General features: G+C 57.7%; 2 protein-coding genes across 2 annotated transcripts; both read left to right on the top strand.

Annotated features, from left to right (window-relative positions):
* The first annotated feature begins 1,912 nt into the window (after window positions 1–1,912).
* Window positions 1,913–15,683, top strand: SLC25A1 (solute carrier family 25 member 1). The gene is made up of 9 exons (XM_005524398.3): window positions 1,913–2,033; window positions 11,835–11,942; window positions 12,070–12,169; window positions 12,387–12,525; window positions 13,000–13,084; window positions 13,233–13,337; window positions 13,709–13,824; window positions 14,144–14,217; window positions 14,314–15,683. Exons 1-9 carry the CDS (start codon window positions 1,943–1,945, stop codon window positions 14,426–14,428), a joined length of 933 nt encoding a protein of 310 aa, XP_005524455.1. The 5' UTR covers window positions 1,913–1,942; the 3' UTR covers window positions 14,429–15,683.
* Window positions 15,684–16,021: 338 nt separating this feature from the next.
* Window positions 16,022–19,063, top strand: LOC102105189 (somatomedin-B and thrombospondin type-1 domain-containing protein-like). Its single transcript, XM_088065200.1, has 5 exons — window positions 16,022–16,229; window positions 16,908–17,090; window positions 17,196–17,286; window positions 17,704–17,877; window positions 18,252–19,063. Exons 1-5 carry the CDS (start codon window positions 16,022–16,024, stop codon window positions 18,355–18,357), a joined length of 762 nt encoding a protein of 253 aa, XP_087921326.1. The 3' UTR covers window positions 18,358–19,063.
* Window position 19,064: the final 1 nt, after the last annotated feature.

The raw sequence follows: 19,064 nt of genomic DNA on the forward strand, positions 1-19,064 counted from the left end.
TTAGGAGATGCTCTTGACCATGTGAGCCTGATGAAGTATTTACTTTCACATAAGTAAAGGGATATAAAACATCCTCTTGTAGCCCCTGGTATTTCAGGGATTGCTTATCTTGTTTCACTGTTTACCCTTCAGGCTTTCTGCTGACAAGTGGTGTTAGCAGCTTCTTGGAGGTCAGGTCCTTGCAGAAGATGGCTTGCAATCTGCATGTGATTAAATATGAATAATCCTTTCCCTGTTCAGCAAGGTAAGCACTGCCGTGAATCCCATTGAGGCTGATGCGAATTAAGCATGTGGTGTGGTATTTTCTTGGACAGGATGAGGTTGTACACAGGCCTTGATGATTCAGGAATCTGCAAGAGCCAGTGTTTATTGTGAAGGTAATCATGGCCTCACAGCACAGGGTGTACGTGTCTGCAGGCAGATATAAAAGCCATGATAACTTGATGGAAAGGTAGGAGTTGCAGAGGTTAATCAGAAATCAAATGCATTTGTTTGTCATGTTTGAAGGAATTTATCTTTACCATTCTAATAATGCTAACCCGAACATGAGTAGCTGCTCTGCATTTGTGACTGGGACTATGCCTGTTTCTTCCTTCCCTTCACATGTTAATTCCTCCCCCTCCTTTAATTCCCTGTGTTAAGAAGAGGGGGGGCCTTAGACTTGGCATGAGACCACTGCCTATTTTAACTGTTGTGAAACCACATACAGTTCTGATCTCACCTGGGGGCGAGTTCTGCAATGCAAGTATGTTTGCTTTTAACCCTGGCATAATAAAGGTGCTTCAGTTTCCCAAAGGGTTTTTCTGCTGGCGGTTCAGCCACAAAGCCAGGGCTGTGTCGCTGCAGAGTGAGCTTTTGGATGGGGCTGGCAGCTGCTACATTGCTGAATCTCGTTAAGCAAAAACCATGTCACAAAGCACACAGAGAGCAAGTCTGGACAGGAGAATGTTTTATGCGTATTTGGGGGTGACTTCTTGCACAAAATGTTCGCTCTTTTGAGTAATGTGGCTGCTTCAGGTGTAGGGGAGAGCACAGTGCTGGAGTACAGCTTGTGTTCCCTGGTTTCTGCAAAATCCTGGATGGAAGTGAAACCAGTGTTGGTTTCTTTCCCTACATCCTGTAAATACAGCTTTTGGACGTAAACTAGAGCAGGGCAGTCTTCCTCTGAAGATAAAGCAAAAACACATCCTTGTGCAATATGCACAACCCAACTATTGAGGAGCAATAGCTAATACACCCACCCCCCCAAGAAATCAAACAATAAACAAAACCAAAAAAACCAACAACAAACCAACACAAGCACCAACCAACCCCTGCTGAGCCTGGAGTATCATTGCGCTCACAGCAGCCTTTTAATTTGAGAATGTTTTTTTTTTTCTCTTCCGCCTGCACTGGGCGTTCACATGCGCTTCCTACCCCATGAGTTCCTGGTCTCCGTTCCTCACTGAAACAGAAAGGATTCAAGCCAAGGGCCTGAGATGACCAAGCCCTCCCTTTCCCACCCCTTGGACCGTCACCACCGCGCAGTAGCGCACTGTTGTGTATCCTCGCTGACCGAAGGGTTTGGGGCGGTTCAGAGCTAGTCCTGGCCTAGGCGTGCCCGGAGGTGCGCATGCTGCTCAGGGGAGGAGGCGCTGCTGTCCACATGCCTCCGGCCGGGCCGGCATCTCTCCGTGCCCACGCGGAGGCTTTTCCCGTGGATTCCTGGGAGCGGGCTGAGCCACCCCCGTTCCCGCAGTACCGAAGGCCAGGCTGGGTCACGCTGCTGCTCTGCTGCGGTTCTCCCGCTCCCCGCAGAACCGCTCCCCCGGTCCCCACGGGCCGCCCTGCCCCGCCCCACGAGGATGTGACGCCGCCGGGGCCGCCCCTCGCGGGCGCGGCACTGAAATAGGGCTCGGCCGCCGCCGCCGCCGGGCAGCCGGAGCCGTGGAGCAGCGCGGCCATGCCCGTCCCCGCCGCGCCCCGCAGCCTGGCCGCCGCCGCCCCCGCCGGCAAGGCCAAGCTCACGCACCCCGGCAAGGCCATCCTGGCAGGTAAGGGGCTCCCGGGGCTCTCCTGAGGACGGGGCTCGCCCCGCCGCTGCCAGCGTGGGCATCCGGCTGGGCGGGGGCGGCCGGACCCGCCCCGGGGCGGTGGCGCTCCTCAGGTGATGCTCCATCCCGGGACCGCTGCCCCTCTCCCGCTGCCTGCGGAAGGCGACCCCGCTGGATCGGGGTTTCCCTTCGGGCACAGCCAAAGAGCACCCGCAGCTACATCCCGAGCCTGGCCGCTGGCTCCGGGGCTCCCGCTCTCCGCGGAAACCCCAGCGTCTTGCCAGGCTGTTTCTGCGCCCGGTGGTCCAGCCGGGAAGGTGCTGGTGGGCTCGGACACGACGCGGGGCGAGCACTCGCGGCTTCAGCGGGGTTCAGCAGGCGGGAGCGGAACTGATGGGAGACGCTGCTGGCAGCAAGGGCCCCACATGCTCCCCCTGAGGGTGTTATGGGACAGGGCTGAAGCAGCAGCAGTCGGGTGTCCCTACCCCAGCTGTGTCCCAGAGGACACACATGTGCTGATACAGCTCCTCTAAAGGCTGCTTGGTCCCTCCTTTGTGCCTGAGCATCAGTCCCTATGGATCAGGGCGTGTTTTCCCGTCCAGTTGTGACCACTTCCATGGGATCAAACCCGGCTCCGAGTGCAGCAGTAACGGCAGAGTTAACGCTCTGCCTCTCTTGTGGCCGTTCCGAGCTCTGAGCTGAACGGAGTCCAAGACAGTCGCAGGCTTGTTAAACTCCTTTGTAGCTGTTCATTAGCTCCCTGGCTTCTCCTGCCAGTCGCAGGACAATTCCCAGAGTGGAGATTAGCGTCTTTGTTTTGAAATGAGCTATCGCAGCCTCGACATGATTGGCATGTTTAGAGCTTTTGTGTTTTCCAGCCAATTCCTCCTCCTATGATTGTGCCTTTGTTTGTCTATCCAACTCCCTGCTCCCCTCCAAGGGCAGAGCTCCAGCCTCCAGTAGCGGGACCGGGTTGCAGTGGGGCTGTGCCCGCACGGGGAGCGGAGCCGCGGCCGCTCCGGCTCTGCCCACCGGCCCTGCCCCCGCCCCGGCGGGCAGCCTCCCTCGCAGCACCGGGAGAACTGCGGGAGGTGGATGCGGCCGCTGGAGCGTGCAAAGGGTGCCGAGGCCTCCCAGGGTCACGTCTCCGGGAGGGGACTGTGCCGTCACTCGGCTGCCTGGCCAAAGGGCTGGGGCACAAGGAGGAGGCAGTCTCCAACGAGAGGGTGCCTTCCTGCTCAAGGGAGCCCTTTGTAACACCAGGCTCCTCCTGAGCTCTCTGCCTCTCTCTGCTGCCTCGCCTCAAAATGGGTTGATTTTTTCAGGCCTCTTGACTTAAAGGTCTTTTAAATAGGATTTATTCCAGTTTTAGGATGGGAAGGACGGGATGATTCCTTCTTGCCCACCCTTCCTAGTCTTTCCAAACTTGCTGTCCATGTGCAACGAATGCATCAGGTTGTCACTGCCTGGACCAATGTACCAGGTTACTTTCATAGATCTTGTGTAGAACTCTAATCAGGATCATCAGCTTACCAGAATCAGCCTCCTGGTAAGAGAGGCTGCAGCAGACTCGCTCTGCTCTCCCCTGCCAGAAGAGTTGCTGTGGGTATGCCTGGAAGCTGTCCCTGTGTAAAGGAAGGGACATGGTGCTTGTGACCTTTGCCAGGTGCCAGGTTGAGCAATACAGCATAAAGCTGTGTGTGCACCTGCATTGTGGGGGCCTTCTGGGCTTATGTGAAGCTGCAGAGGTAGAAGAAGGACCCTATTGAGATGCTGATCTTCTCCTCACAGGCCATAATCAGAGTAATTGGTTAATGGGCAGAAGTCCAGCCAAGCCTCTGTGGCATCTAATTGTATTAGAGAACCACAGAAATGGGAGAAAGCTGCTGTTAACTCCCTGTGCCCTGGTCTGTTCAGCCCTCCAGCCCCTTGCTGGGGGATGCAGTGCTGTTTGTGGCTGTCTCTGCTGACAATAAGGGGTTTGCTGATGCTCTCAGAGTTTCTCATCTTACATCTGTCTGCACAACAGGGGTAGGTACTTCAAAGCTCCACATTCTGGAGAGCTGGAGATGTTAAGATGGAACATCCCTGCTGTGCTTCATCAGCCTGTGCTGGTGGAGTTAAATAAGCCATCATCATAGCCTGGGTGCGTATCTGCTCCCAGACCCTGTGTGTAAATGGGATCCTCTGGCACAGCTCCCTCAGCTGCGTTTGGCTCTTTTCTGAGAGATGCAAGTAAAGCTCTGTCTGCCAAGAGCTCTTCTCCTTCAGTTGTCGCAACAGACAAAACGCAAGGTTAAAAATTAATTTGCTAATGGGCTCTCCTTTGTCCAAGCAGCTGTTGTGTGCCAAGGCAGCACTTCACCTTGCAGGGACAATGCTGCTGGTGCTGCTGTGGCCATGTGTGGCCTGAGCACATGAAGGCAGCACCCAGCCCTGTCTCTGGCCTCCCACAGCCAGCTTTCCCATTTTGTGCTGTGGTTTCCAAACAGGCCACCAGACTCCTGTTCCTCCCACCAGCATCCTGAAGGGCTGGGTGCTGCTGGTCTACTATGCTCCCAGCACAGGGCCACACTGCAGTGGGGAGCTTGAAATAAAGGCAGTTAAGTGGTGAGACAGGAATGCTGGTGGCAGAGCTAGTAGGACAGTCATCAGTCACCTCTGGGATTCTTGAGAGTTCTCCTTCGCTGGGTTTTTGGATGCCGCGTTGGGTCAGCTTGTTTTGGTGCTGTTGGGTCCATTCAAGTGAGCCTGCAGTGTAGGTTATTTCCAGCCCAGCACAAATGATCTTTGCCATTTGCAGGCAAACCCTTGCACTCCTGCCCTCCTCTTGAGAACTTTGCTTGTGGTTAGCAGTACTCATTTGATGAAAGTCTCTGCCTGCCCTTGCCAGAGTTAAGTACAGCCTTATTCTGTTTTTAGCCGGCTTTGAAGCCTGGGGTCTGCTCCCTCCCACTGGAGAAGCTCCCAGCTGCCTTGCTCTCTGCATGGTATCTCTGCTCACCCGGGGGCTGTTGCACAGTTGCTGTTTCTACCTACACCTAATCCTGCCTGGCCAGGGAGGCAGGACACCTGGATGTTGTTCTGCACAGTGCAGGATTTGGAAAGAGCTCACAGGGGTTGTGGCTGCTACCCAGGTGTGGGGTACCAGAGGCAAATAGTGATGTGTACCAGGGTCCTAGGGAGAGCACAGACAGGGGAGAGGGACTGCAGGAGAGAGAAGGGCCTGAAGAGAGGGTAGGGTATGAAGCAGAGTTCAGCAGGGAGCCCAGGCTCGGGAACAAAGCAGTAATTGGAGCTTCAGTTTCCTCTTCTTTGTTAATCCTTGATATTATCTTTCTTGGGAAATGCTGTACCTGCAGAGGAGAGGAGTCAGGGACTGGGTGTGAAAGCTGAGACTTGCCTCTTGCACAGCAGGTCTCCTTTCCCAAAAGTCCCAAGTCCATCTGGATTTCCAGTGCCGTGGCTTTCAGGAGAGGGTTTGAGGGAGGTTGTGCTGCTGTGAATTGCTGTGACCCAGCACACACCCTGGTTTTGAGATAGATGCCTGGTGCTCACAGCAGAGTAGGGAATGTTTCTCCCTTCATGCTGAGCCAGGTGGAGGCTAAGCACAGCCAGGGGGAAAGATTGGTGAGCGCACAGGGAACCAGTCCTGCCAGGTCTGCTGGCCCTCTGTACATCACTCCTGGCTGTGATTTCTCCTGCAGCTGCCTCCTGTGGCTGTCATCTGTTTGGGGAGTGCGTTCCTGGCTGCCTGGGAGACCTCATGGGCTGCAGTGGAAACCTGTAAGAGCCCCAAGGCTCCTATGGGAGGAGGATGTCAGCCCCAGGGCCAGGAAACCACACTGGGGTGTCCCTTCAGTCTGAATGGATTCTGTATGAGCTGGGGTTAACCCTGGGCTCTGAAATGTGAGTTTCTGAGCTTTTCACATGCCTGATGCTCTGCTTGACATTCTGCAGGCAACCATTTTCTCTGGGTTGATGTAAATGATCGGAAGGAGTCGTCCGTCTTCCCAAGACGATGAGCACCATGAGCTGACAGCCTGGGGATGTTGCAGCATGTCTCAGCTCTGACAGCCCTGTGTGGTGCATGCCAATGCAGCCTCCCTGCTCCTGCTTGTGCCCTGAGGCCTCAGGTCATCTCTTGACAGCAGGGATTGATTTTTTTGGCCATCTCTTCTCTCTCCCTGTGCTCCAGTGCTTGGTACAGCGGTCACTCCCCTGTGCTGGGGGCTGGGAGATCAGAGCCTGCCCCCAGTGAAGTCTCAGTCCTGGAAATGGCTCCTTCATCCAGCTACAGAGCTGTGCTGGGAGAGTCAACCAATAGCCCTGGGCTTTGATATCAGCTCCCTGTTGCATGTCTTAAGAGAGTTTTTGACAATTGAAAAGTTGGTGTCTGAATTTAAGTGGTGGGATGGCCAGGAAGCAACTCATGGTGATAAACCTGGGGTCTTGAGGTGTGCAGGGCAATGGGGCGAAGGTGACTTGAGCAGAACAAAGAACCTGGCAGTCCCCAAAGGTGGAATCAGCACCAAAGACAGAAGATGCTGTGACTGCGAGCACAGAGAAATGGCCATTATACTCACAACCGAGAAGTTTCAAATGTAATAATGATTAATTGTCATATTGAGAAGTAAATGCAAAGAGGTGATGAATGAGTGAGCTGTGAAAGGACAGCCTGTTCAAACAGGACAGTTCCAGTAAGATTCAGGACAAATGATTTCATCCCATCCATAGAGTTATCTGCAGCGCTGTTTGCACGGAGCTGTTTACCCGCAGCAGCGCAGGGTACAGAGGGGCACCTCTCTCATGTTTGTCATTCTGTATCCCTGAGGGGGTCAGACTGTCACCAGCCTGCCTGTAGCACACTCCCATGACCAAACCAGCTGTGTGTATTTACTGCTGGACATGCTGAACGCCTGTGCTCCCCACTGGCCTTGCCCCTGTCCGGTGGGAGACCTTCCTAACCCCACATATAGACAGACACTCTCTGAGCCTGCTGATTTGTTGCAGGACATGTTTTCTTCGCTTTTAACCAAAACACAGGTAAACTTCGGGCAGTTTGGTTTGGGGAAGCAGCCTTGGCCATCTCAGCACTGAGTCAGACTTTTGGTGGCAGAGCTGCCCCCGCGGTGGTTTTCCACAAGGATGTGGCTGTGGATGGTGTTGAAGCCTGTCCGTGGCCGGAGGAGGTGTCCGGGTGAGGACGGCAGTGCTGGAGCTCTGCCGAGAGCCAGCTGTCCTGGAGAGCTGCAGCCCCAGCGAGCCTCCTGCCCGCTCCTGAGCCCCGAGTTTCACAAGACGGCCCGTGGGGGGAAGTGCCGGGAGGGTGGAGCTGTAAAACCCGTTTCACTGCTGCAGGCAGGGCAGGATTGCTCCACGGCGATGAATGATGGGTGAAGAGCAGCCTGGACGGCTGCTAGGGGTGTTTGTTCCTCGTTGTGGGGAGCAGTTTGGGCTGCAAAGACCTGTCACGGGGCTGCTGGTGGGTGTTTCTGCCTTCCTGGTTTGTAGCAGCCTGATGGTCTTTTTTCTTGGGGTTTTTTTTTCCTTATCTCCCCAGCTCCAAAGGCCATGTTGGCTAATGAGAAAGGGGACCAAGCACCCTTGTGAGAATGCTGCATACTGTAAGCACAGCATCCAGGAGCTGGGCAGGATTGCACCCTGTGCCCATAGTGTGTGCTCCGAGTCAGCTGCTCAGCTCATCACCTTCTGCACATGGGCTGGGAGCCCCCAAAATGGGGAACTCAGGGCTCAGCTTCCGCTGAGAGCCTGTTTGTGCCTTCCCACCATCCCGAGCCACCCGGCTGACGGGGCATGGGCCCTGGGAGAGCTCTGCTGCTTTGCTTCTAGATCCTTAGGAATAATTCCCTCTGGCCTGAAAGGATCCTAATGAATCTGAAGTTAAAGGGTGCTTTTTATATGGAAATCAGGTGCTGGTATGTCAGCTTGTGAAATTACTCTTAAAATGGAGAGACTGAAATTGCTCCCCAGGTGCTCACTTCTCATCAGAGCAGCACAGAGACCTGCTGCTCCATCACTCTGCAGGAGCAGGATGCTGTAGCAGGCACAGCCACTTGTAGGAGTGGCAGAGGGTCCAGTGCCACTCCGTGGCTCCCAAACAGGGCAGTGGGTGTTCACTTGCCTCTGGGTAGGAGTTTGCAGAGGGTGAAGCCAGTCCTGGCTGCACAGCCTTGGTTTGTGTCGGTCCTGGGACTCTGCTTGTCTTCCCCACTGCAGCTGCATCCTCCCACCTCCAGCGCTGCCCTGGGTCTGGAGCTGGGGTCCCGTGGTCAGGGTGGTCAGTGGTGTCCCAGGAGCTGCTCACGGACAGTGTGTGAAGCTGAACCTGCATGTGCTGATGCCATCACATGTTGTGTGAGCATTGCAGGGGCAGCACCCTTGCACTGTATCCAAACCCCCCTTTTCTCTCTCCTGCTAGCTCTCCCCAGCCGTGCCTAAGGGCTGCAGGCGTATCCTCAAAGGACGGCCTCCTCGGGCCTCTCTGCTGGGGAAAGCTAAACTTTCTCTGGGAAAACTATGCCAGAGTATTTTTCCCTTCTCTCCCTTCCCGCTGAGCCTGCAATGTCAGGATAGCTGGCAGCAGAAGCGCTTGCAGGCTTGCTGCGGGCAGGGAGCCATTCCTGGTGCTGGGAGTGGGATCCCCCCGCCGGGGGCACCTTCTCTGGGGCCGGGCAGAGTGACCTTCCCTGAAGGACGTTCCCTCTCCTCTGGCTCTGCTGCATCCAGCGAACAGCCAGAGCCTTGGCCCGGCATCCCAGCTGCCCTGCGTGCTCTTTCACCTCCTGAGTGCTGCTGTTCCTGCTGACTCCGCGCTGTTGCAAGAGCTGGAGCTGCTGTTTAAAGTCGGGGTAAACAGGTTGCAAAGTCCCTGCAGCCCTGGAGAAGGAGGGGATTGGACAAAGCTGCTGCTCATGGGCAGTGGAGTGATTTATTTGCATAGAATGAGGTTTCTGCTGGGGTAAAACTGTGTGGGGAGAGGAGATGACAGCAGAGCAGGACCTCTGGTGGGTCTTGCTTCCAGGGGGCTGCAGGGCAGGTGGCCTGTGCCACCCTGTGGGCAAAAGAAAATGAATTAAAATTGCCACAAGTCATGGAGTATGTCCAGGGTCCCTGCTCTGTGCACCTTCCCATGGGATTTGAGGCCAGAGCAACACTGGGGAACAGGGAGGGGACCTGGCAGCATGGGTGCTCTGTTCCTTCATCCTTGGCTAGGGCAACCTCATTGCCCCAGAGGCTGCCAGTTCCCAGGAGCAGCATGCAGTTCCTTTGCTGGTCTCCTGGGCTTTGCCCGTGGGATGCTGGGCAGAGCCTCTGCCTCCCCTGCATGCAAATGTGCCTGCTGAGGCTGAGAGCAGGTTGCAGGAGGCACAGCATCTCTCCCTGTAGCATTTGGTGTGGTTGCCCCTGGACTGCTGCTCGTCCTGGTGTTTCCCTGCTGTCTGGCTCCTGGATGTGCTGGAGCTGGTGCTGGGGGACCAAGAGAGAACAAATATTTATGGTGATTAAACTGTCCAGCACTTCAGTTCTGCAGTGTAGGAGGGAGGGAAGTGGCCTTGGCAGCACCTGTGGTGTTGTGTGGCTGTGGTGGCGTGAGGCTGGTGGCACGGTGGTGTGTGGCGGTGTGGAGAGGTGCCAGCTGGTGCTCAGCTTTTTGGGGACTGTTGGACCCAGCTGGAGGCCACTGCTCCTCATCGAGCTGCTCTCTGGGGCCTGCCAGCTGCTCTTGCAGGAGCTGTTTGTCTTTGCAGGAGAAATTAGTGTTCGGCCAGCCCCCCTGCCATGGGACCGGCAGTGTTTGCCACTCTGAGGGACAGCAAGGGCGGGAGAGGGTTGAGGGGACAGTAGGGGTGCTCTGGGGACCCTGGGGGTGCTGGCTGTCCTCCTGGGGAGCTGTTGGCTGTCTGCGGTGCCATGAGCTGGCCCCGTGTATTCCTGCCATGCCCCCAGAGCACCGGGTGCCGCGGGGGCGTCAGGGCTGGCAATGGTCACCGATCGCCGCCTCCTGAGAAACGCCTGGCTGGGCTGGGCTGGGCTGGGCTGAGCAGCTCAGCCCCCCTGGGAACACAGTGGGAAACAAGGAGCCTTTGTTTGCTGTGGCAGAGCTGGGCTGGCCTCACGCCCCGTCCCCACGGGGCCGGGGAGCTGCCCGGCTGGGCTGGCGTGTCCTGCTCTGGGTACTCAGTGCCACGGTGTCCCCATCCCTGCCTGCGGGAGGAGTGGGATGCTCTTTGAGCACAAAGCTGATCTTTGCCCCAGCTGTGTTGAGGCTGGCCTGGCTTCTTGGCTCCTTGGGTAAGACGGTGTAGCCTGGTGCTTTTTGTGCCTGGAGGGAAAAACCAGCATAAGGCTGTTTTAAGATGGGTGCTGCTCGGCTGCTGGAAGGAATGTGGGGAAGCTGCTTTTCCCTTCCCTCTGGAAGGACTGGACTGAGTGCAAGCAGCAGTGCTCCCGAGGATGCCAGTGGCACCGACAGAGAGATCTTTTGCGTATGTGGAGGTCATGCAGAAGAAATGATTTTGTGAGAAAGTCTGCTGGTCCAAGGAGTTGGTGCTGCGTGCTGTTGTCACAGGGAGCTGCCATGGGCTGTGATGTCCCCTATCAGCATCCTGTCATGGGGGTACTTTGGGGGGTGCTGATAAGCAGAGCTGTGCCACGTGGCAGCAGCCTGTGCTTCACTGCAGAGAGGGATAACAACCACTGCACCCAGTCCAGCCTCTCCTGCAGAGGCAGTGTGTTCCCTGCTGGGGTGTCCTCTGGGCTGTGGTGGGACTGCAAACCTGGCAGTGGGGGCCACAGACCTGCTGAGTCACTTGGAGGACGCGGCCAGGCTGGAGGAACCACTGGAGGCTGTGCAGGAGACTGGGAGCTGGCAGCCCACTGACCTCACGCTGTGCCCCAGCCCGTGGGCTGGAGCATGATTCACCTTCCCTGGGCAAGGAGCAGGGAGATCCTCGGGGCTGCTCAGGTTGACCCCAGTGGCAGTGCCCCATCCTGGGCTGAGCAGGGGTGGCCCTGTGAGACCTGAGGGAGCTCAGCCCTGTGCTTCCTCCTGGTGCTGGTTCAAAGGGCTCAAGCCGCTCGGCAGGACCCAGCCACACTTTGATGTGAGGAAGCACTCTGTGATCCATCGTGGCCGGATGGGCTGAGGCCAGCTCCCCCAGCACAGCTGGGTCCAGCTGCAAGGGCTCCAGCCATGCTGAGGGCCAGCATCCCTTGCTGCCCAGGCTGTCAGGAAAGGCTGCAGCCGGTGTAATCAGTGCCCAGCAGCCGCTGCTGCAGGAGCCTGGGGCAACCAGACAGGCTTGATGATAATTGTGCTTCCTGCTGGCACAGCCAGGCCTGGAGGTGGGCTCCTGCTGGGGTGGGGAGTGGTGCTGGGCCTGCCGCAGCACCACTGGGCTTATCCATCCCAGTGCTGGCAGCTCACCTGGAGGTGTGAGGCTGCAGAGGGGGAGAGGTGCCTTTGAGGGGCGGCACACCAAATAGGCAGCCATGGGTGTGCTGTTTTGCCCTGTTTTCCCACCCCTTTACCCAGCCTCCTCAACAGCTCTTGCCATGGCAGCGCAGTGGTGCCCATGCAAGGCACCGGGTTGGCACAGGGCCCTGCTGCTGTGTGGAGTCCTCAGGGATTTTGGTGAGGACAGGGATATCATGTACCAGCCCAGACCTCACTGCCAGAGGTCCCAGGCTCAGCTGTCGTGGAGCTGGGAGCAGCCATGCGGCACTGAACAGGCACAGTGCTGCTCCTGCCTCAGTGTCCCTTCCTCTGCCGTGCAGGTGGCCTGGCTGGAGGGATCGAGATCTGCATCACGTTCCCTACCGAGTATGTGAAGACACAACTGCAGCTGGATGAGAAGGCAAACCCTCCCCGCTACAAGGGCATTGGTGAGCAGCCCCTCTCTGGGTTTGGGGCTCTGGGGGAGTCTGGCTGGTGCTGGGGGGATTTGGCAGGGCGGTGGCGGGTGGTCCTCGCCGTGGCGGGTGACAGCGGCACCGCTGTGCTCTGCCGCAGGGGACTGTGTGAAGCAGACTGTCCGTGACCATGGCATCCGGGGGCTGTACCGGGGGCTCAGCTCGCTGCTGTACGGCTCCATCCCCAAGGCTGCCGTCAGGTAAGGGCTGAGTGGGGGGGGATCCCCAAACAGCAGCACACGAGGGGCTGGCTTTGCCCTCAGTGTCTCCATTGGCATTTTACCAAAGCCAGGTGGTTTCCCAGGCAGGGAGGGTCCTCTCACAGGGTGTGCAGCTGTTCCTGGGGACAGACCCTGAGCAGGGGGGTGCAGACCCCCGTCCAGGTGCCCAGGGGTTGGCACACTGGCTCCTTTGCAGGTTTGGGATGTTCGAGTTCCTCAGCAACCAGATGAGAGACGAGCAGGGGCGGCTGGACAGCACGAGGGGCCTCATCTGCGGGCTGGGGGCTGGTGTGGCTGAGGCTGTGGCCGTGGTCTGCCCCATGGAGACTGTGAAGGTGGGTGGGTGTGGCTGCCACTGTCCCTTGCCTTGGCACCCCTCACTGGGCTGGGCTGGGAGGGGGCAAAACCCAGGGATGCCCAACTTTTGGGGACCTGAGGGCTGCATGCTTTTGCCCAAGACAGTTTTGTAGGGGTGGATCTGATGCTGGGAAGCCCTGTGGAGATCAAGTCAGGTGGCACTGGCCCCTTCCCCACTCCAGGGAGGAGCCCCACAGCCAGGAGCCATCATTTTATGGGTGTAAACCCCACATGGCTGCTTGCAGTGGGAGTTTCCCAGGTTTTCCTCTACAAAATGCACTGCTGGCCACAGGCACAGGCTTCCCCCATGATCTCTCCCAGAGCTGCCTGGCTGCATGGGTCAGCTCTGGTCTTGGGACCACCCCTGGAACAAGGCAGGAGGTGGCTGACAGCCCTTGGGGCCATCACGTCTGTGTTACCTCAGCCAGGACAAGTGCATCGTCTCCTTGTAGGTGAAATTTATCCATGACCAGACCTCTCCAAACCCCAAATACCGTGGTTTCTTCCATGGCGTCCGGGAGATTGTTCGGGAGCAGGGTGAGTCCCAAGAAAGTGGCTCCCTGAGTCCCCATGCTGTGGGGACGGGATGGGAGGTGGTGGATGGGCACAGGCTGGGGCAGGTGGCCTGGGGAGATTTTTCTCTGCCACTTGAGGCTGGTCTCCCCTCCAACACCCTCTTCTGCAGGACTGAAAGGGACTTACCAAGGTTTAACAGCGACCATCCTCAAGCAAGGATCAAACCAGGCCATCCGCTTCTTCGTCATGACGTCCCTCAAGAACTGGTACAAAGGTATGGTACCCTGGGCTCCCCAGGCCACCCTGCCTGTGCCACCGGCTCCCCAACCACCCCTGGGAGCTGGGATGGTTATTCCATCCACACATACCCTATTTCTCATGGCTAAGTCACTTGGAACAGAGGAAATGATGATGTGGTACCAGCTTGTGGGGCTGACAGGTCCTAGTGCTGGAGCATCACTTTCACACCCACCCTGAGCCCCACTGTGTAGCATGAGCTCTGTGGGGCAGGTGCTGCTGGACAGTCCCCAGCTCAGCACTGCACCCTGACCACAAGCAGCCAGACCTGGGACCCTCCTTGCAGGCTCCTTCAGGAATGTCGACGGGAATCCCAGCACTCTGCCCTCAACCTCTCTTCCTTCCCAGGGGACAATCCCAACAAGGCCATGAACCCCTTCGTAACAGGGGTGTTTGGAGCCCTTGCTGGAGCTGCGAGTGTCTTCGGCAACACCCCCTTGGATGTGGTGAAGACCAGAATGCAGGTATGGTGCCAGGGCCTGGTGTGGGACTGCTGTACCTGCAGCAGGCTGGGGACACCCACTGCCTGGGAGCTGTTTCATGCAGCCCCTGGGGCAGGCACACGATGTCTGCAAGGTTTGTTTTGGGAGATGTCTGTGATTGCTCCTGAGCCATGGGGAATGTTTGCATGTAGGTGGGGACATCCCTGTGGGATCTGATGTCCTGCAGCAGTGGAAAGCGATCAGTTCCTCATGGCACACCCCCAGCTTTCTGCCTCCCCCCTGAAATCCCCCAGGTGCAACCCTGGCTCTGGCCTCTGATCCTGCTTTTCCCTTCCCACAGGGGCTGGAAGCACACAAGTACAAGAACACCTGGGACTGCGCCTACCAGATCATGAAACATGAAGGGCCCCTGGCGTAAGCTCTGCAGTGGGGGTGGCCGGTGGGGAGGATGGGCAGGGAAGGGGCTGTGAGGGCACCCAGCCCCATGGCCCCCCTCTCTATCCCTGGCAGGTTTTACAAGGGTACAGTGCCTCGCTTGGGCCGTGTGTGTCTTGACGTGGCTATCGTCTTCATCATCTACGATGAGGTGGTCAAATTCCTCAACAAGGTGTGGAAAACGGACTGAGGGGCCGGGCCAGGCAGCCCCCGCCTCCTGTGCCCCACAGGGCTTCAGCTGGAGAGCAGAGACCAAACCCACACCCACCTGCGGCGCTGCTGGGGCCAGGTCTGCCCTGCACACCCCAAACCTGGCCACCTTTATCTTTAGGAGCAGGCCCTGGAGCAGGTTAAATTACTAGTTGTGTGCTGAAAGGAGCAGGGAGGGAGCTGCATCCCACCATCCCATCCCCCAGCATCCTGGTCATGCCCACCCCAATCTCCTGGTGATGCATTCTGCCAGCCCCACATCAGCTGTGTGTGCTGGTTAACCAGGCTGAGATGTCCCTTGGATAGTGGCCTTGGGGCTTCCAGCAGCCAGGAGCTCCTGACTGCCAGGGGAGCAGCTCCTTTGAGGTTGCTGAGAGCCCCCTAGAGCCATGTGGATGCAATGCCAAGCTGTACATCACAAGCTGACAATGGGGCTGATGCCACTGGCAGGGTCACAGCAGCTCTTGGAGGGGGCCCAACAGCCCTGCACCCCCTGGGATGGGAGGGCAGTGACCTCCTGGTGTGACCCCAAGCTCCCTCCTCCCTCCCTGCCAGCACCAAGACCCCTGGTGTGCAACATCCCATCCCATCCCATCCCATCCCATCCCATCCCATCCCATCCCATCCCATCCCAGGTATCCTGCTCAGCCCCAGGCTGCTGAGCAGCAGTTGCCCGGAATTGCACATACAGCCAGGCCTTTAGTTCTGCTCACTGTGGGCTGGGGTTGGGGTGAGCCGGGTGCCCCCTCACCCGCCGTTTACAGCCGAGATGTGTGTGCGAGCCAGGGCGAGGTGCAATCCCACGCCGCAGGCTTGGCCTCTCGGCCAGGGGTGCAAACCCCTTTCTTCTGCCACATTCCCCACATCTGCCCTCCTGCCGCCTGTCTGTGGTGCCGTAGGTGATCCCGTAGCTTTTGGAGCTTCACGCTGACTCACTAACACCCGTGGCCGTGGGGCTGGAGCCCTGCCCTGCCCGTGCCAGGCTGGCCCCACAGGATTTGTGCCAAATTTCTTCCTGAGGGAGCTGGGGGTGCAGGAGCCAGGGCTCAACCCATCTCTCCCTCTTGTAGCCAGCGATGAGCTCAGCCTTAACACAGGAGGGTGAAGGAGGAAAGCCTGGGCACGGTTTACCTGCGGCTTTCGGCTCTGAAGCCAGTGAGGGTTGCATTAGTTTTTTTTTAATTATTATTCTGTTTTACATTTGCAATTTGAATAAAATCAGTCTGGCTTTAGCAGCTGCGTTTGCGTCTAGGCTGTGCTGAGTGGGCGGTGAGTGGCTCCTGCCCTGTGGGTGGGGGACGGGGCTCCCCATCATGCCAGGCTGGTGCTCCCAAGCAGGTTTGTGTTGTCTCATGCACAGTGCTTCATTAATAACCCTGGTTAATTGTATGAAGTCCTTGCCCTGCCATGGAGCCGAGGGGCGGTGGAGCAGAAGGGAACGGGCTTTGTCCCCCCGCCCAGCCCGGGGGCGGTGCGGCACGGCCGGAGCTCCCACCGGCACAGCCCTCGCTCCTCATCCGGTGCCGGTGCGAGGCAGAGCCATCATCCCGCGGGCTCGCAGGCTCCCGCTGCCATGCGGGGCCCGCTGCTCTGGGCGGGCTGGCTGCTGGCCACCGGCTGCCTGGTGGGTGCCACGGGCAGCTGCCGGCACCGGTGCTGCCCCGGCAGGAACAACGCCTGCTGGGCCCCCGGTGCCCGCCGCGCTCGCTGCTACTGCGACTCGTACTGCCAGAGGACGGGGGACTGCTGCCAGGACTACCTGGCCACGTGCCGCCGTGCCGGTGAGTGGCGATGGGGATGGCACTGGTCGGACCGCGGCTGGGGACACCAGCCTGTGCTGCTGTGTTCGGTGGCGAGTGTTTGCTGTTACCTGTTAGCCCCGTGCTTCGAGTGATGACAGGATGTGTCAGGGGATGCCGGCTGGGCTGGGTTTGTAGCAGTGTCCCAGTTGTCCCCTTTTTTCCATGCCGAATGTCTGGCTGGCCCCGGTGCAATGAGGGAGCTCGTGGCCTCTGGTCTGCAGGTGATGGTAGCGCTGTCACTGCAAGCCCGAGTGGTCAGTGTGGGACCCAGCAGCACAAGCCCCGATGTCACAGGCGGTGCCTTGTACAGGGACGGGGAACCGGGGGCTGCTCTGAGGGTGCCAAACAGGACTCATGGGCTTGGGGAGTGCAGAACCAGCCTGCCCTGGGGACCCAGATCTGGTCAGGCGCTGGCCACGGCCCCCTGGACAATTGCAGCAGTCAGCTCTTCCTAATCTCCGGGGAGATTAGCAGGGTCCCAGCTCAGCGCGATGCACACAGGGATGAAGTCCTGCGGAAGCAGCTCATAATGCCCCTGACTGCTGGGGTCACTCTGCCCTTGCCCTTCCTCCCGTCCCCCGTGCTGCATCTCCCCTGCTCTTTCTATTGTTCGTGACGCTGAAACTCTTTCTTTTCCCTCTCCTCCATCCCTGGCAGCAGTGGGCTGTGCTGTGGGGCCCTGGGGGCCGTGGAGCGGGTGCAGCTCCCCGTGCGGGGTTGGCAGCAGGGCCCGCAGCCGCCAGGTCACTGTGCCGCCCCGGCACGGAGGGGATCCCTGTCCTGACCTCAAGCAGCGCCGCGGCTGCCTGGGGCAGCACCCGGCCTGCGGCATGGCCAAAGGTAACGTGGGCTGCCTGCTGCCCTCCTGCGTGGTCATCCCCGTGTGCTGCCATCCCGGGGTGTCTTTAATCATCCACGTGCCCCTCACAGCTTCTCTTCTGCCAGAGGTAGCCAAGATCCTCCCCAACTCCTTCAGCCAGGACTTCAGAGATCCCTGGCGAAGAGCTGGGCTGGCACTGCCGGAGGAGCCCTCTGGGTATGTGCAGAGTCGGGGCCCCTCTGTAACCACGAACAACCCCAGCTCTGTCCCCAAAGCCGGGACCCCTCCTGCACTCCCGCTGCAGTCATGGCCCCTCTGCGCCCCCCAGACCCAGGGCCTTTTTGCTTCCCACAGCCATTACTTTTCTCCCTGTCCAAACCATGGCCCCCATACATAACCATGGCCCTTCGTATGTCCCACAGAACCATCATCCTTCCCACCCTCCAAACCAGGATCCCTCTGCACCCCCCCAGAGCCATAACCTTTCTCACCTCCCCAACCGAGGCCTCTCTACCAGCCCCCAAACCCACATCCTCTTTATACACAAATCCATCAAAAAAACCACCGCAAGCTCTGCCCTACTGCCTGCCCACCATTTTCCCTCTTTTCTCCTCCCATTTTCCCCCTCCCCAGCTCCCCCCTCCCCAGCTACTGCGGCTATTTCCGCCTGACACAGGTGGGACCCCCGTGCCGCGGGCGAGCCTGGAGCCGCCGGCTGCACCGGGACAAGCAGGTGTGTGTGGAATGCCGGGGGAATCTGGCTCACCACCGTCCCCACTGCACTGGACACGGGCTGCAAGGAGCCAGGTAGGTGATAATTTGTGGCATCCCCACCATGGGATCTCTCCTAAGGAACATCACTCCCTGCCTCTAAGGCATTCTCCTTTTATATTCTAGTTATAATATTTGTAGACGAAACTATAATTATGGTAAAATATGCCACAATATTATAGTATACCATCATATTATTAAATGAATGAATAATATGTCATATAAATCAAGATTATAATATAAAAACAAACATATTTAAATAGGATATGTCTGTTGAAAGGGACATACAATGATCATCTAGTCTGACTGCCATTATTATATATGTAATATAAACCCATATATAAAACTCTATTTGATTTTGAAAAAATTATTAATGGCACACCCCAGTTCTCACTGATTTTCCCTTCCAGGTCATTTTGGGTGGCCGCTTCTGTGGTGGGGTGCCAGGGCTCGTGGGTGCAGGAGGGCCTGCAGGAGGGCTGCATCTGCTCCCCACCAGCTCTCATGTTCGTGTAGGATCCCCCTGGGAAGGTGAGCTGAGCCTCCCCACGGCACCACTCCTTGCTGGGGAGGTGGGGAATGAAATAAAAATGTAGTCTCTTTCATAATTTCACCCTCCTGCAGGTTTGCTGCTCACCCTTGGTGCCAGCTCCCTCGATTTTCCATTAAATATTTTGCTGAAGAATGGAAAACCCCTCCTTATAAAGACTAAAAATAAGGGAATTGTTAAAGTGTGGTGATTAATGGTAGAAGAACAACATGATGAGGTTAAGTTTGGGTGAGAAGATGATGTGGCAGTGACATGGTGTGATGATGTCACACTCAGCCTTGACATCATACTTTCAACGAGCTTCGACTGGCAAGCAATGTGAGGATGGAGGCAGCATCCTTCCTCTTGTCTGAGTATCAGGTCTCACTGCCTCACTGCAGTATCAGGTGAGCCATGCAGGGCAGTTCAGGCCTGCTGGGCTTTGCAGAGAGCAAAGTCTGTACGTGGGCGATGGTGCTGGTGTCCAGTTCCAGCCGTGGGGCTCGGCTGCCTGCACTGGAAGGAATGAGGCTGGGCTGGGCGGTGCTGCTGCCCTTCCCCACTCCTCGCCCAGCAGGACATGACCTTGCTGGTGGGGTCCCAGCTTTGGGTGGTGGTACCACAGCCTGTGGTGGGAGCACGTGCCATGCCAGGGCTGGATCTTGCTCCACTGCAATCAGTGGCTGTTGCCTGT

Source organism: Pseudopodoces humilis, chromosome 20 (genome assembly GCF_049639895.1).
Source record: "Pseudopodoces humilis isolate 2021_Gansu_Grassland_sample_001 chromosome 20, ASM4963989v1, whole genome shotgun sequence".
In the NCBI taxonomy this organism is placed as follows: Eukaryota; Metazoa; Chordata; class Aves; order Passeriformes; family Paridae; genus Pseudopodoces; species Pseudopodoces humilis.